General features: G+C 40.5%; 1 protein-coding gene across 1 annotated transcript; it reads left to right on the top strand.

The window, feature by feature from the left end:
• Nucleotides 1–9,645: 9,645 nt before the first annotated feature.
• Nucleotides 9,646–13,182, top strand: LOC149113111 (E3 ubiquitin-protein ligase TRIM45-like). The gene has a single exon (XM_089287902.1). It carries the CDS (start codon nucleotides 9,721–9,723, stop codon nucleotides 11,965–11,967), a length of 2,247 nt encoding a protein of 748 aa, XP_089144028.1. The 5' UTR covers nucleotides 9,646–9,720; the 3' UTR covers nucleotides 11,968–13,182.
• Nucleotides 13,183–14,011: the final 829 nt, after the last annotated feature.

Genomic DNA, 14,011 nt, shown 5'->3' with positions numbered 1-14,011 from the left:
AAGAAACCCTGTATAGTCTTGATGGAAATAGTTGGTTCAGTGTTCTCGATCAGGGTAAGGCATACCACCAGAGGTTTGTGAGCAAGGAGAGCAGAGCAGCCACAGCATTCATTACACCATGGGGGCTGTACGAATTGATAAGGATCCCATTTGGATTGATGAATGCGCCTGCCAATTTCCAGTGGTGTATGGAACGGTGCTTGGGTGAACTGAGGGACAAAGTGGCCATACCATAGCTTGATGACATCATAGTATTTAGCAGGACATGTGAAGAACATGTTGAGCACCTGAGAACCGTGTTAAGAAAGTTGCGTGAACATGGAGTGAAGTTGAAGCCGCGTAAATGTAGTTTGTTTGAACGTGAGGTCCAGTTTCTAGGAAGAGTTGTGTCAGGTGATGGTTACCGGATGGACCCAGGGTGTGTTAAGGCTATCGAGAAGTTAAAGGAAGTGTCACCTAGAACTGTTGGTGAAGTCAGACAGCTTGCCGGAATATTAAGTTACTATCGAAGGTACATTAAGAACTTTGCCAGAATTGCAAAACCAATTTATGATCTCTTAACTAGCACTGGGTAGGATGGTCAACCACCCTCAAAGACACCAACCTGTTGGGGTAGGGAACAGCAACTCGCCCTTCAAGAGTTAGTGAGACACCTCAGTCATTCACCTGTTATGGCTTACCCAGATTTCTCAAAACCATTCACTCTACAAACTGATGCAAGTAAAGACGGTCTTGGGGCAGTGTTGTACCAAAACCATGATGGGGTCACGAGCACTGTCACCAGCTGAAAAGAAGTACCACCTTCATGCAGGCAAGCTTGAGTTTCTGGCTCTAAACTGGGCAGTGGCTGACCATTTCCGTGATTACCTTTATTACTCTCCAAAGTTTACTGTTTTCACGGATAACAACCCCTTTACATACATTCTAACATCAGCAAAGCTCAATGCCACAGGTTTGCGGTGGATTAATGAATTGGCCGATTTCCTCTTTGAAATCAAGTATCGACCAGGAAAAGCCAATGCGGATGCTGACACCCTGTCCCGAATGCCAGTCAGCTTTGAGAACTATATGGAAAGTTGTTCAGAAGTAGCTAGTCAAGATGTTCTGGATGCTGTCACTTCCTCAATCCATGACACTAACACTGTTCAGACCGCTTGGTTGTCATCACTTACAGCAGTGCCTGATATCTTAAAGGAAGAGTGTGTTAACATTCCAACTATGCTACCTAGTGAACTTATCGCAGCTCAACAAGAAGATCCCACAATCGGTCGTGTTTTGCACTTTATGCAAGTCGGAAGCCGTCCGACCTATCAGGAGAGACAGGAAGAGTCAGCTATTGTACGACAGCTCTTACATGAATGGAACAAACTGCTCATTGCTGAAGATGGAATTCTTTGCCACAAATCTGGATCTAGAGACCGAATGGTCTTACCCAAGAAATACCACAGAAGGGTGTATGAAGAACTACACGAAAACATGGGGCACCTGGGTGCAGACAGAGTAGTGGAACTAGCTAGAGAACGTTTCTATTGGCCGTTTATGAGGGCAGACATTACCCATTATGTCACGAAAGTGCGCCATTGCCTAAAGCAACGAAAACCTGCGACTCACGTTAATGCACCACTTCAACCTATTGTTTCTACAGCACCTTTCCAACTTGTTTCCATGGATTTTGTTCATCTCGAACCAAGCTCGGGCGGAAACCAGTACATATTGGTGATCATGGATCACTACACCAGATTTGCTCAAGCGTATGCTACCCGTGATAAGTCTGCGAAGACTGCTGCTGATAAATTATATAATGACTTTATCATGAGATTTGGATTCCCAGAAACCATCCATCATGACCAGGGTGGAGAGTTCGAAAACAAGCTCTTCTACAACCTTGAGAAACTCAGTGGGATTAAACATTCACGGACAACACCGTATCACCCGCAGGGTAATGGGCAGGTCGAAAGGTTCAACCGGACGCTTTTATCCATGCTGAGAGCCTTACCGGAGAAACAGAAATCCCGCTGGCGTGACCATCTCAATAAGGTAGTTCATGCATACAACTGTACCCGGCATGACTCTACTGGATTTTCACCTTTCTATCTACTGTTTGGTAGAAACCCGAGACTACCTATTGACTTAATGTTTGGCTTGAAACCTCCAGAGGGATTTTCTACATATCCTGAATATGTCAGAAATTGGCGACGAGCAATGAAAGAAGCTTATGATTTGGCCTCTGCCCATGCAAAGAAAAGTGCAGACGTGGGGAAACAACGGTATGACAAGAAAGTCAGACACACTGCGCTGTGTGAAGGAGATCGTGTTCTTGTACGAAACATGACTGAGCGTGGTGGCCCGGGAAAGTTACGACCTTACTGGGAGCAAGAAATCTATCTGGTAACTCAGAAGTGGAAGGATATGCCAGTTTATGAAGTAAAGCCAGAGAGTGGAAATGGAAAGTCAAAAGTTCTCCATCGCAACATGCTATTACCATGTTCTTACTTGCCAGTTGAGACCCCACTTAAGTCATCAAAGAGTCGCCGTACAGTATCTAGGAGGGCCAACAGACAGCAGGCTTCACAAGAGGAGACAACCGGAACTACTGATGAGGACATTCTTAGCCTCACACCTGATAAGCTCCAAGAACTTTACCAGTCTACAAGAAATCAATGTGAGGATCATTGTGGCATTGTTCCAGAGTCACATGTAGTTGAAGAGGACATTGACCCTTGTCAAGTTGATAGCCCAGACTAAGAGGGAGAAGAAGAAGACCCAGAGCAACCAGTTGGTACAGTAGATGATGAGGCTGCAGATAGCTTACCCCTTAGACAGTCACAACGTATGAGCAGACCACCTCTTAGGATGACCCTCCTTTCAAACCAGTTCTACAGCAGGAGATCAAGGCGTCAGAGTATCGTACCCACAGCAGTTGTGGCAACCTGCCACAGTATCATGGATGCTACAACCTGTTCTGCAGCCCTATAGCTATTTTGCACCTTTTCCAGTATCATCACAGCCGATGTACCCTGTGCATATGTGGTGTTATTAGCAGACCCTTAGAAATTAACGTGAGAAGAAAGGAACTGATTTGCACCTATTGAGGCTACGTTCATCCTAGATAAGACTGTTAAATGTTTCCTTTTGGTATTGTATAATTTCGTACAATGTTTTGTTTGTGTGTAGAGGTTCAATCTCCTTTCATTAAGAGAATTTTTTTTTTCTCTATCTCGGAATATTCTTTGTACAAGGAAGTCAAATCGTGTTAGAGATAAAGGCGTTAGGCATTGGAAAGTAATATTGCCCCAAAGATAGAACAGTGACACCTGAGTGCAACCTACGCTGTTTTTCTGGCCTGATCAACCAGAATACTTTTGTTCACCCCAGGATGAGATACAAGTGTACAAAGAACTGTTATATGAGATAACCTAGAAGAGACTATTGTCTATTCGTTCATGTTGAGGACAACATCTTTTTCCAGAGAGGGCAAAATGTAGAGAACTGGAACTAGTTATTATAGAACGATAGGGGACTGGCACTAGAAAAAGAAGAATGTAATCCAAGATGGCGAGAAACGCTACGAGTGCGTATTAAAAAGTTAGATGCTCTGTTGTAATTTGTCGTTGTTGGGCGTGTGGACTAACAGACGTTCAGAGGACTGTTGGCAATTTAATTGCCAATATTGAAGCGAAGAAGCAAACTATTTTTGCAGCAGTGGAAGACCAAACAAAGAAATCACTCGAAAGTCTAACAACGCAAAAGACCGAGATTGAGCATCAAATAGAGGTGATCAAATCATCGTTGGATAAAGCTGAGAAAGTTTTGACACGAAGTGCAAACGCTGAAGTCGCTCAAGTGAAAAAGTCATTACAAACAATCTTGGAGGGAGTTGATCAAACTACTAAGCCAACTGAGCGTTACCTGAAAGATCTTCCGACGTTGGATTTCGTGCCAAATCCAAAGGTGTTGAAAACTGTCAACACCGAAGAAATTGGAACACTGAAAATACTGCAGCAAACTGAAGCTAGTCAGTCTGTCGCTGAGGGCAAAGGACTTGAAGAAGGAACTGTTGGAGTTGAAGCACAGTTTGTTCTGACCACAAGAAACGCAGAGGGAGAGCAGTGTTACAATAAACATGACCGTGTAACGGTAGAGATCTGGGACGAAGAAGGACGAGAATGCGCAACGGAAGTGCGAATAAATGACAACAAGAAGATCTGTTAGATCTTATAACCGCGCTTTTAAAATTTAAGTGTTTGCTTAGCACTACAGTCAAAACGCACTGCACATTCCAAAGCAGTTCTTGATGATTCTTTTGTTACTGTAGACATCACATGACTTGATCAACAGACTCTATCACTGCATTGTCAGTCGTAGCCGTTGTGAAATCTCCGATGAAGTAATGATCTTAATCTGGAACTTTCTTTGGGATATGTATGGACATGAACGATATAAACGATACGATAATAACACTATTAACAACAGCTTTCTTTCTTAAAAGTCACGATTAAATTTAATTGGTGTTTTCCACTAGTAAAGGGCTAGCAAAGTAGTCACACGAGTCACATAATTCAAGACTTCCGTTATCCTTGGCTATCTTTAGTACGGTGGTTATTTCCCTACCAATGACGTAATCGTTGCATGTTCTGCCATGGTCTTTGCTTGGCTTGCAAATATTTAATTTTCCTTCCGATCTATGAGCTCGCTGCGATGAAACAGCCAAAGAATTTACTTCATTTGCCTAATCCACAAGAAATACTAGCAAAACTACAAATAAATTAATGACCGTCGCTTCTGCCGAAATAACCTTGCAAAGTAAACGCGATCTTATTTGTCACCTACGGAAAGTGAAAGCTGCAACGTCAACGCATTCGATGGCTGACGTAATACTTTTTTTAGCGTGGTTATTATTTTTTTAATCCAACGCTTCGATAAAACCAAAAGAAAATATATTTTACCCACATCAAAGAAAACAATATCCGTAAAATTGTCCGTGTATTAATGTTTTAAGAGCTTTTGGCGAACAAACCACACGTTGCGAGACTCGAAATTTGTCCGAGCGGAGGTCTGCGTCTGGTCACCGACAAAAAAAAAACCCAGAAGATCTGTTAGGTCTTATAACTGCGCTTTTAAAATTTAACTGCTTGCTTACCACTACAGTCGCAACGTAGTGCACATTCCAAAGCAGTCCTTGATGATTCTTTTGTTACTGTAGACATCACATCACTTGATCAACACAAACTCTATTATTGCACCATCAGTCGTAGCCGTTGTGAAATCTCCGATGACGTAATGATCTTAATCTGGAACTTTCTTCGGGATGTGTATGGGGATGAACGATATGAACGATACGATAATAACACTATTAACAACAGCTTTCTTTCTTAAAAGTCACGATTAAATTTAATTAGTGTTTCCCACGAGTAAAGGGCTAGCAAAGTAGTCACACGAGTCACATAATTCAAGACTTCCATTATCCACGGCTACCTTTACGGTGGTTATTTCCCTACCAGTGACGTAATCCTTGTATGTTGTGACATGTTCTTTGCATGGCTTGCAAATATTTAATTTTCCTCCTGATCACCGAACTCGCTGCGATGAAACAGCCAAAGAATTTGCTTCATTTGCCTAAAACCACAAGAAATACTCGGAAAATTGCAACTAAATTGATGACCGTCGCTTCTGCCGAAATAAACTTGCAATATAAACACGATCTTATTCGTCAGGTAGCGAAAGTGAAAGCTGCAACATCAGCGCATTCCATGGCTGACGTAACGCCTTTTTTTAGCGTATTTATTATTTCCCTTCGAATCCAACGCTTCGATAAAACCAAAAGAAAATATATTTTAACCAAAGTAAAGAAAACAATATCCGTAACATTGTCCTTGTATTAATGTTTCAACAGCTTTTGGCGAGTAAACATCACAGGTTGCGTCATTCAAAATTTGGCCGAGTGGAAGTTTGGGTCTGGTCACCGACAAAACTAAAAAAAAACAAATATATAAAAAAAATAAAATAAACCACGGGCAAACCATGAACCGCGCTCGGCCCATGGCCGCGCGGTTAAAAAAATAAAGCACGGGTAGAACATGAACTGCGCTCGGCCCATGGCCGCGCGGTTAAAAAATAACCACGGGTAAACCATGAACCGCGCTCGGCCCATGGCCGCGCGGTTAATAAGGATGGAAGCTACAAAATCACCTATTCACCCAAAGATCAAGGCAGATACAGAGTGACCGAGAAGGTAAACGGGAAACACGTTCTTGATAGTCCTTTTTCTATTGATGTGAAATTATCTCATTCAAGACTTGCTTTTTCTTTTGGAAAAGAAGGTTCGTCTGTCGGAATGTTTAAGCATCCCTGGGGGGTGGCAGTGAATGCCAGGGACGAGATAGCTGTAACTGATAGTTTGAACCAGAGTTCAAGCCTTTGATAGTGATGGGAAATACTTAAGATCTTTTTTTCGGGAAGGTAAGAAAGTGGGCGAATTTAAGGATCCAGCGGGAATAACTTTTCATAAAAATGGAAATATTTTCGTAGTAGACCAGAGTAACCATAGGATCCAGATTTTCAGTGGGAAGGGTGAATACGTGGGTATGTTTGGTGGAAAAGGAAGCCTTGATAGCCAGCTTTCGGATCCTTGAGGTTTATCTGTAGACAGAGATGGAAATATCATTGTTGCTGATACAGGCAACAAACTGATTAAGATCTTTTCTCCTGATGGCAAGTTTCTAACGAAGATAGGTGGGCAGGGTTCTTTTACTTTTCCTATCCACTGTGTTCAGTGTGATAGATATCTCATAGTGTCAGACCGAGACGAACATTGTCTTGAAGTTTACGACAGGAATGGAAACTTTCAGTACAAGTTTGGAAAGCAGGGTGGAGGGGACGGAGAGTTAACTTAGCCCCGTTGTTTGATTAAAATTCATTTTAACGGGTGGAACGGGTGGGTGGGTGACAAAAACAAATGCGTCTCTTGCAGATGGATGGGATGAATAACTACATCTATTAAGTTGTATTGTCTGAATTATTTTTTAGGAAAAGAAACCGTTTATTTGTTTGCTCTACAACTGCGTACATTAATTAGTAGAGTCACTAGCAATTCAAAATAAGAAAGTAATAAAACCAGTTTTTTAATTAATTGCTTAATTCTTAATTTAAAGAAACATATCGTTTCTAAAATGATTCCTATATTCTGGCATTTAATTATCTTTATGATGTTTTTATAGCAAGTTTGTTTTAGGGATTAGCAGGTTATTGACGGTCAGTCATGTACTGGAAAATATGTAGTATAATGAAAATTGCTTCAATGAACTTACTGAGTTACTATTTGCCTTGAAGTTTGTATTTTCCTAATACTCAATAACAGTATTTGTTAGCTACAGTGCTACAGTTAAACCACGCTTTACGAATGACTGCTTAATACGGACACCTGGAGATGAAGGAAATTGATTTTAGCTCTTAGCTCCAACATCTTCTGTTAACTTGACCAGCTTAAGAGAGACGCCTGGATTATATCAACACTTAGCGTGCTCCCGACGGTGTCCGAGAAAACGGGGTTCGACTTTATCTGTAGGTTAATATATATTTTTAAAGTTTACATCTCTAGCTTTGGTTTATTGGAACTTTAGAGTTAGCTGCTTTAATGGTAAAACGTTTTATAGAAAGAGCTGTTAGCAATGATGAACAATGGTGAATAGCTTTGGACATAAAATAATTGTAAAATATTCATTTACTTTCACGATGTGAGAAACTGAAATAAAGTGTAAGTTAAGTGAAACTGTAATATGCCTTCAGTTATCACTGTTGCTCGAGGAGCGAATTGTTTTGTTTACTTTTAAGAGAAATTTGCGAGCCAAAGGTGAAATCCATAAACTAATAACAACAGAACGAAAGCAATGTTTCCTTTGTACTGAGCAAACAATAATCTTTGTTGTATTTGTTCCTTTACAACTTCGCTCATAGATCTTACAAACATGGTTTTTATTTTCGGCTCATGAACTCGAGTAATGACCGGAAGGAGTGCACCAAAGCGAGAACACCCTCGCGGGTTACTACAAGCGAGGAAAAGGAAAGAGCGCCTGCAAGAGAGGGACAGGGAAATTCATTTCCTTCCCCGAACATCGCTCAAACTCGCGCCATATTATTCCTCAAGCGCTTGCTATGCAGATAATGAAAACGGAGAAACTAACAAACTGTTAATTAACGAATGGAGACCTTATCGATGAGCATAACATGAACCTTGGTTTGATTTCTCTCGTTCTTCTGTTTACTTGCGTTTCCGGGATGGAAACGTGTATCGTTGTAAGAATTGTAGACGAGTATAGCTTACTACTAAAGTAACCTATAAATAACAAGCCACAAGGCAAGACACAAAAAGTATATTTGACGGTTAGCGGCTAAAAATAGTGAGGTTTTGTCCCTTAGTGAGACCAGAAGCATGGATTTACGCCCCTTAGCAAGTCGACGAGCATCCATCCCCGACTATTTCACATGAGAGCCCCCTCCGATCCACTACGCGGAAAGCGAGCCAAACTCCAGATTAAGCAGTCCGGGTATAAGCAGTGGGCAGTGACTATGTGGAAAATTGATGGGGAAGCTCCCCCCCCCCCCTCCCGACATTTTACTGTTGTAGTGCCTCTCGTCACGCAGGAGTGTACCACCATGCACCAAACTGTTGGGAGAAACTAAGAAAATGTTGGGAGGAAAGTAACCTGTGTTGGACTAGCATCCAATCCGGGGGAAGCCGCAATACTCTGGACTGCTTTATACCACGCAAGTCAGGATAAGTTCCAGCAGTGTTGGTCAGTTTGGCTAAAGTGTGACATCACTCCATTATTAACTGAAAATAGCTCACTATTTCAGTGTGATCAGCTATTACAAATCACAACAGCTCTTAATTCAAACTTGCTACTGATTTTCACCGTCCAAAGAAAAAGATCGATATCAAATTTCTTCTTAATGAGTCACAATATTTCTTTAAATAATTTTGAGAGAATCTGGGTTTTAGTCAAACGCTTTTAACTGTGATGATTGAGTCTTGTATTCCCATAACGTGTCTTCTTGCATTTGCCATAAGATGGTAAGGAGAAATGAGGCTTTCATCACAGGCAGAGATAAAACGGAAAGATTTTAGAGGATGGATAACATGCCATTGCCATATGAAAATTACAGTCCATAATGACATAAGTTGTTTTGATCATAACAGACTGCCAAGAAGCATTTTTCCTCTCGTGAGAGATCGACGCGCGGCGTGCGAACCAGCTCACGAGGAACGCGTGACTCGCAGATAATCGCGACTCTTCGCGACTCCGTAGAGATTGTAAGTTCAAACCATTGCTTGAAGTTCTGTCTGACCAACAGACCCTAACAAAATGAGCTGTCCATCTTTTGCGCGGGATCAAAACAAATGAAGCCTATTCGGACAGAAAGGAATTGAAATACAGACTCCAAAGCAGTTCTCTGTTGTTCTGATCAGTGTTTTAGTGACATATCTGATCAACGAGCTTAAACGGAGTGCCTCGGGGTCACATTCTTAGGAATCAGTATCCAAGACAAAATGACAAAGGCTCTTAAAGCAACGTTCCATGATTGGTTTGAACAAGCAAAAAGATTGGCATAATAAACAGTCACGGTTCCAAGATGAGCTAAAAAAAGAAAGTCACAAGACTTCATTGTTTCGAGTTGAGTTTCGCGGAAACCTTGCTTTACACGCTTGTTGCTGAACACGACATGGATATCAAAACGTTGCTTCATAATCTCCGTGAAGAAGTGTCTTGCTCGGTGTGTTCCGACATATTTACCGATCCAAAACATCTGCCATGCTTACACAGTTTCTGTCTGCACTGTTTGAAGCAATGGCATAGGACGAGTCATGGCTGCGACACCATCAGATGCCCAAATTGTCAAGCCGTTAGCAGAGTACCTGAAAGTGGCGATCTGAAAGATCTTCCAACCAGTTTTTATCTGAATGGCTTGATTGATGTGTTGGCAATAAAAGAGTGTAGAAGTAGTCAAGTAAGGTGTGGAAACTGCGAGAAGAAAAGCTCCGAGACTTCTTATTGTTTCCAGTGTTGCATATTTCACTGTCAAGAGTGCGTAACTGCACACAACATCATGCGAAGCAGTAAAGATCACCGTGTTCTGGCGCTGAAAGACTTTCAAGAGAAGGACTATGAGGATGTGCTCAAGCGACCTGTGTTCTGTGCAAAGCAACGGCACGAGAAAGAAGAGCTAAAGTACTTTTGCAAGAACTGTGAAATGGCGGTCTGCCAAACTTGTGTCACTCTAAGCCACAGTGGTCATGCTTTGGAGCACATAGAAGACGAAGCTGAAAGACAAAAGAGTGAAATCAAATCAATGATTGAAACAGAGAAGCGTAATTTACAAGCAAAGCTGACTGCTGTTAGTAAACTTGATGAAGACTACGCGAAGATCATACAAAGAGGCGAAGAGGTGAAGAGGGACGTTCAGAGGACTGTTGACAATTTAATTGCCAATGTTGAAGCGAAGAAGCAAACTATTTTTGCAGCGGTGGAAGACCAAACAGAGAAATCACTTGAAAGTCTAACAACCCAGGAGACCGAGATCGAGCATCAAATAGAGGTGATCAAATCATCGTTGGATAAAGCTGATAAAGTTTTGACACGAAGTGCAAACGCTGAAGTCGTTCAAGTGAAAAAGTCATTACAAACAATCTTGGAGGGAGTTGATCAAACTACTAAGCCAACTGAGCGTGACCTGAAAGATCTTCCGATTTTAGTTTTCGTGCCAAATGTAAAGATGTTGAAGACTGTCAACACCGAAGAAATCGGAACACTGAAAATACTGCAGCAATCTGAAGCTAGTCAATCTGTCGCTGAGGGCAAAGGACTTGAAGAAGGAACTGTTGGAGTTGAAGCACAGTTTGTTCTGACCACTAGAAACGCAGAGGGAGAGCAGTGTTACAATAAACATGACCGTGTAACGGTAGAGATCAGGGACGAACAAGGACGAGAATGCGCGACGGAAGTGCGAATAAATGACAATAAGGATGGAAGCTACAAAATCAGCTATTCACCCAAAGATCAAGGCAAATACAAAGTAACAGTAAAGGTAAAAGGCAAAGATGTTCTTGATAGTCCTTTTTCTATTGATGTGAAATTATTTCAGGTCAGACCTGTTTTTTCTTTTGGAAAAGAGGGTTGGTCTCTCGGAATGTTTACGTATCCCTGTGGGGTGGCAGTGAATGCCAGGGACGAGATAGCTGTAACTGATTGGTTGAACCGCAGAGTTCAAATCTTCAAGAGTGATGGAAAATACTTAAGATCGTTTGGTCGGCACGGTAACAAAGCGGGCGAATTTAAGTGTCCTGTGGGAATAACGTTTCATACAAATGGAAATGTTTTCGTAGCAGACAGAGATAACCATAGGATCCAGATTTTCAGTGGGGAGGGTGAGTACGTGGGTATGTTTGGTGGGGAAGGAAGCCTTGATAGTCAGCTCTCTTATCCTTGGGGTTTATCTGTAGACAGTGATGGAAACATCATTGTTGCTGATGCAGGTAACAACATGATTAAGATCTTTTCTCCTGATGGCAAGTTTCTAATGAAGATAGGTGGGCAGGGTTCTTGTACTTTTCCTGTCCACTGTGTTCAGTGTGATAGATATCTCATAGTGTCAGACCACCATGAGCACTGTATAAAGGTTTTTAATTGTAATGGAGACTTTCAGTACAAGTTTGGAAAGGAGGGTGGAGGGGACGGGGAGTTTAATTATCCAGGTTGTTTGTCAGTGAACAAGTCAGGTCACCTGATGGTCTGTGATTCAGGTAATCATAGAATACAAGTATTTGAACTCAGTGGAAAGTTTGTTGGCAAGTTTGGAAGAAGGGGCAGTAATTTAGGAGAATTCAATGATCCAACGTCTGTAGCAGTTCTCAGTAATGGCCGAATTGTTGTGAGCGAGGCGGGTAACATTCGCATCCAGATACTGAAGTGAGCACTGTACTTCATGAAAAAAGAGAAACTCCAGGACATTAATTTAAAATTCAAAATTCAAAATTTATTTTAGTTTGCAGTTTGTTTAATATGTGGAATTATTTTCTGTGATAAAACGTCAGTGATGCACTGTTCACCCAATTGCTTGTGGTGTGGCTCTGTATCGGTTGAAGTGTTCTATAATTGTTTTGGGGTTAGGTGGGACGGCTGGGTGGGTGATAAAAACAAATTTGTGTGTCTTGCAGTTGGATGGGAATAATACGTACATCTCTTAAGTTGTATTGTATGAATTATTTTGAAGGACAAGAAGAAACGTTTTTTTGTTTTGTTTACTTTACCAGTGGTTATATTATATAATAGAGTGACTAGCAAAATAAGAAAGTTATAAAACCACTTTATGGATTAATTGTTGTAATAAGAACCTCCACTATAAGAGAAAAGGCTGTTTAGGGGATTTGCCTTTTCTTAATTTAAAGAAGAAACATTTTGTTTCTCAAATTATTACTATACTCTTTGACATTTAATTGTCTTTATGATGTTTTTATAGCAAGTTTGTTTTAGGGATTAGCAGGTTATTGACAGTCAGGTATGTACTGGAAAACATGTAGTACAAAGAACATTGCTTCAATGAACTTACCAAGTTACTAATTGCCTTGAAGTTTGTATTTTCCTTATACTCAATAGCAGTATTTGTTAGCTGCAGTGTTACAGTTAAACCCACTTTACGAATGACCGCTTAATACGGACACCTTGAGCCTTATGGAAATTGATTTTAGTTCCTAGCTCCAACATTTTCTGTTAGCTTGACTAGCTTAAGACAGACACCTGGATTATAGCAACACTTAGTGTGCTTCTGACGGTGTTTGAGAAAACGGGGTTCGACTGTATCTGTAGGTTAAAATATAGGTTTTTAAAGTTTGTATTTTTAGCTTTAGTTTATTGGAACTTTAAAGTTAACTGCTTTAATGATGAAAGGTTTTGTAGAAAGAGCTGTTTGCAATGATTAAGAGCAGTAAATAGCTTGATATGAAATAATTGTAAAATCGTCATTTTCTTTGATAATGTAAATAACCAAGTGTGAGTTCAAGAAAGTTGCTCTTTGCTTTGAGTTTACTTTTTAGTTTCTTATGTGAAAAAAGAAATTGCTAGAGATCGTAAAGAGAGGTTCATAAATTCTCCAGTACAATGGGCCGAATAAGCTTGTTTAATAAGGTTTTATCGTATTTAACTCTGTTCTTTTGTGACTGCGTTATGAAATTGAAAAAACTTGAGTTTGATTTGTTGTCAAGAAAACGAAATACATGATAAGTTACGTGGTTATTTGATACATGATTACGTTTCAGCTTCCTGTTAACACGCGCTCAGGTCGAACCACAACCCAGGCTTTATCTCTTTGTTGTGTTCAGATAGAGAAGATACACTTCAAAGCAGTTACGTTAACCTTCCTCTCCCTACAAATCTCTTGCACGCTACTCTTAGCGGGTCTGCATGGCGAGCGAGCACTATATTTTCATATTCTGCAAAGTTTCTGTTTTCCGGTAGCGCTAAATTCATACGTGGAGAATTGAGCTCGCAAACTGAGGAAATCAATGGCAAAAGGTTAGATAAACTGGCGCCGTTCTTAAAGCGTTTGATGTTTCTTTCTCTGTAGCTCGGTATTGTGCTCCGCCAATTCTTTTTTGGAAGCAATGCTACAATACAATATTGTACCGGAATACAACGTCCGTAGTTAGTTTTAAATCAAAGTTAGTTAATAGTATCAATTTTATTTACTAGAGTTTTTTTTTTATTTTTTATTTTTTTTATATTTCATTGTATGATTTTTATTTACATTGTTTTATTTTTTATTTTTTTTATTTATATTTCATTGTATTATTTTCATTTAGATTTTTACAGTTGGTGTGATATCTCACGGTTTTTACCGACTTGGTTAACTAAGTATAGATGTAGATGTAAAGTGCGTTCTCCAGCTTTCGGCTTCTCTGTCCTCTCTTCAGTGTTTCAATCAGAATGTGCACAGTTAAACATTTCCCTTGTTTTCCCGC

The sequence above is a fragment of the Orbicella faveolata genome, unplaced genomic scaffold, assembly GCF_042242905.1.
Source record: "Orbicella faveolata isolate gen_17 unplaced genomic scaffold, um_ofav_v1 contig_15, whole genome shotgun sequence".
NCBI lineage: Eukaryota > Metazoa > Cnidaria > Anthozoa > Scleractinia > Merulinidae > Orbicella > Orbicella faveolata.
Note: the sequence above shows the minus strand (reverse complement) of the source record. Positions and strands in the feature narration are given on the sequence as shown.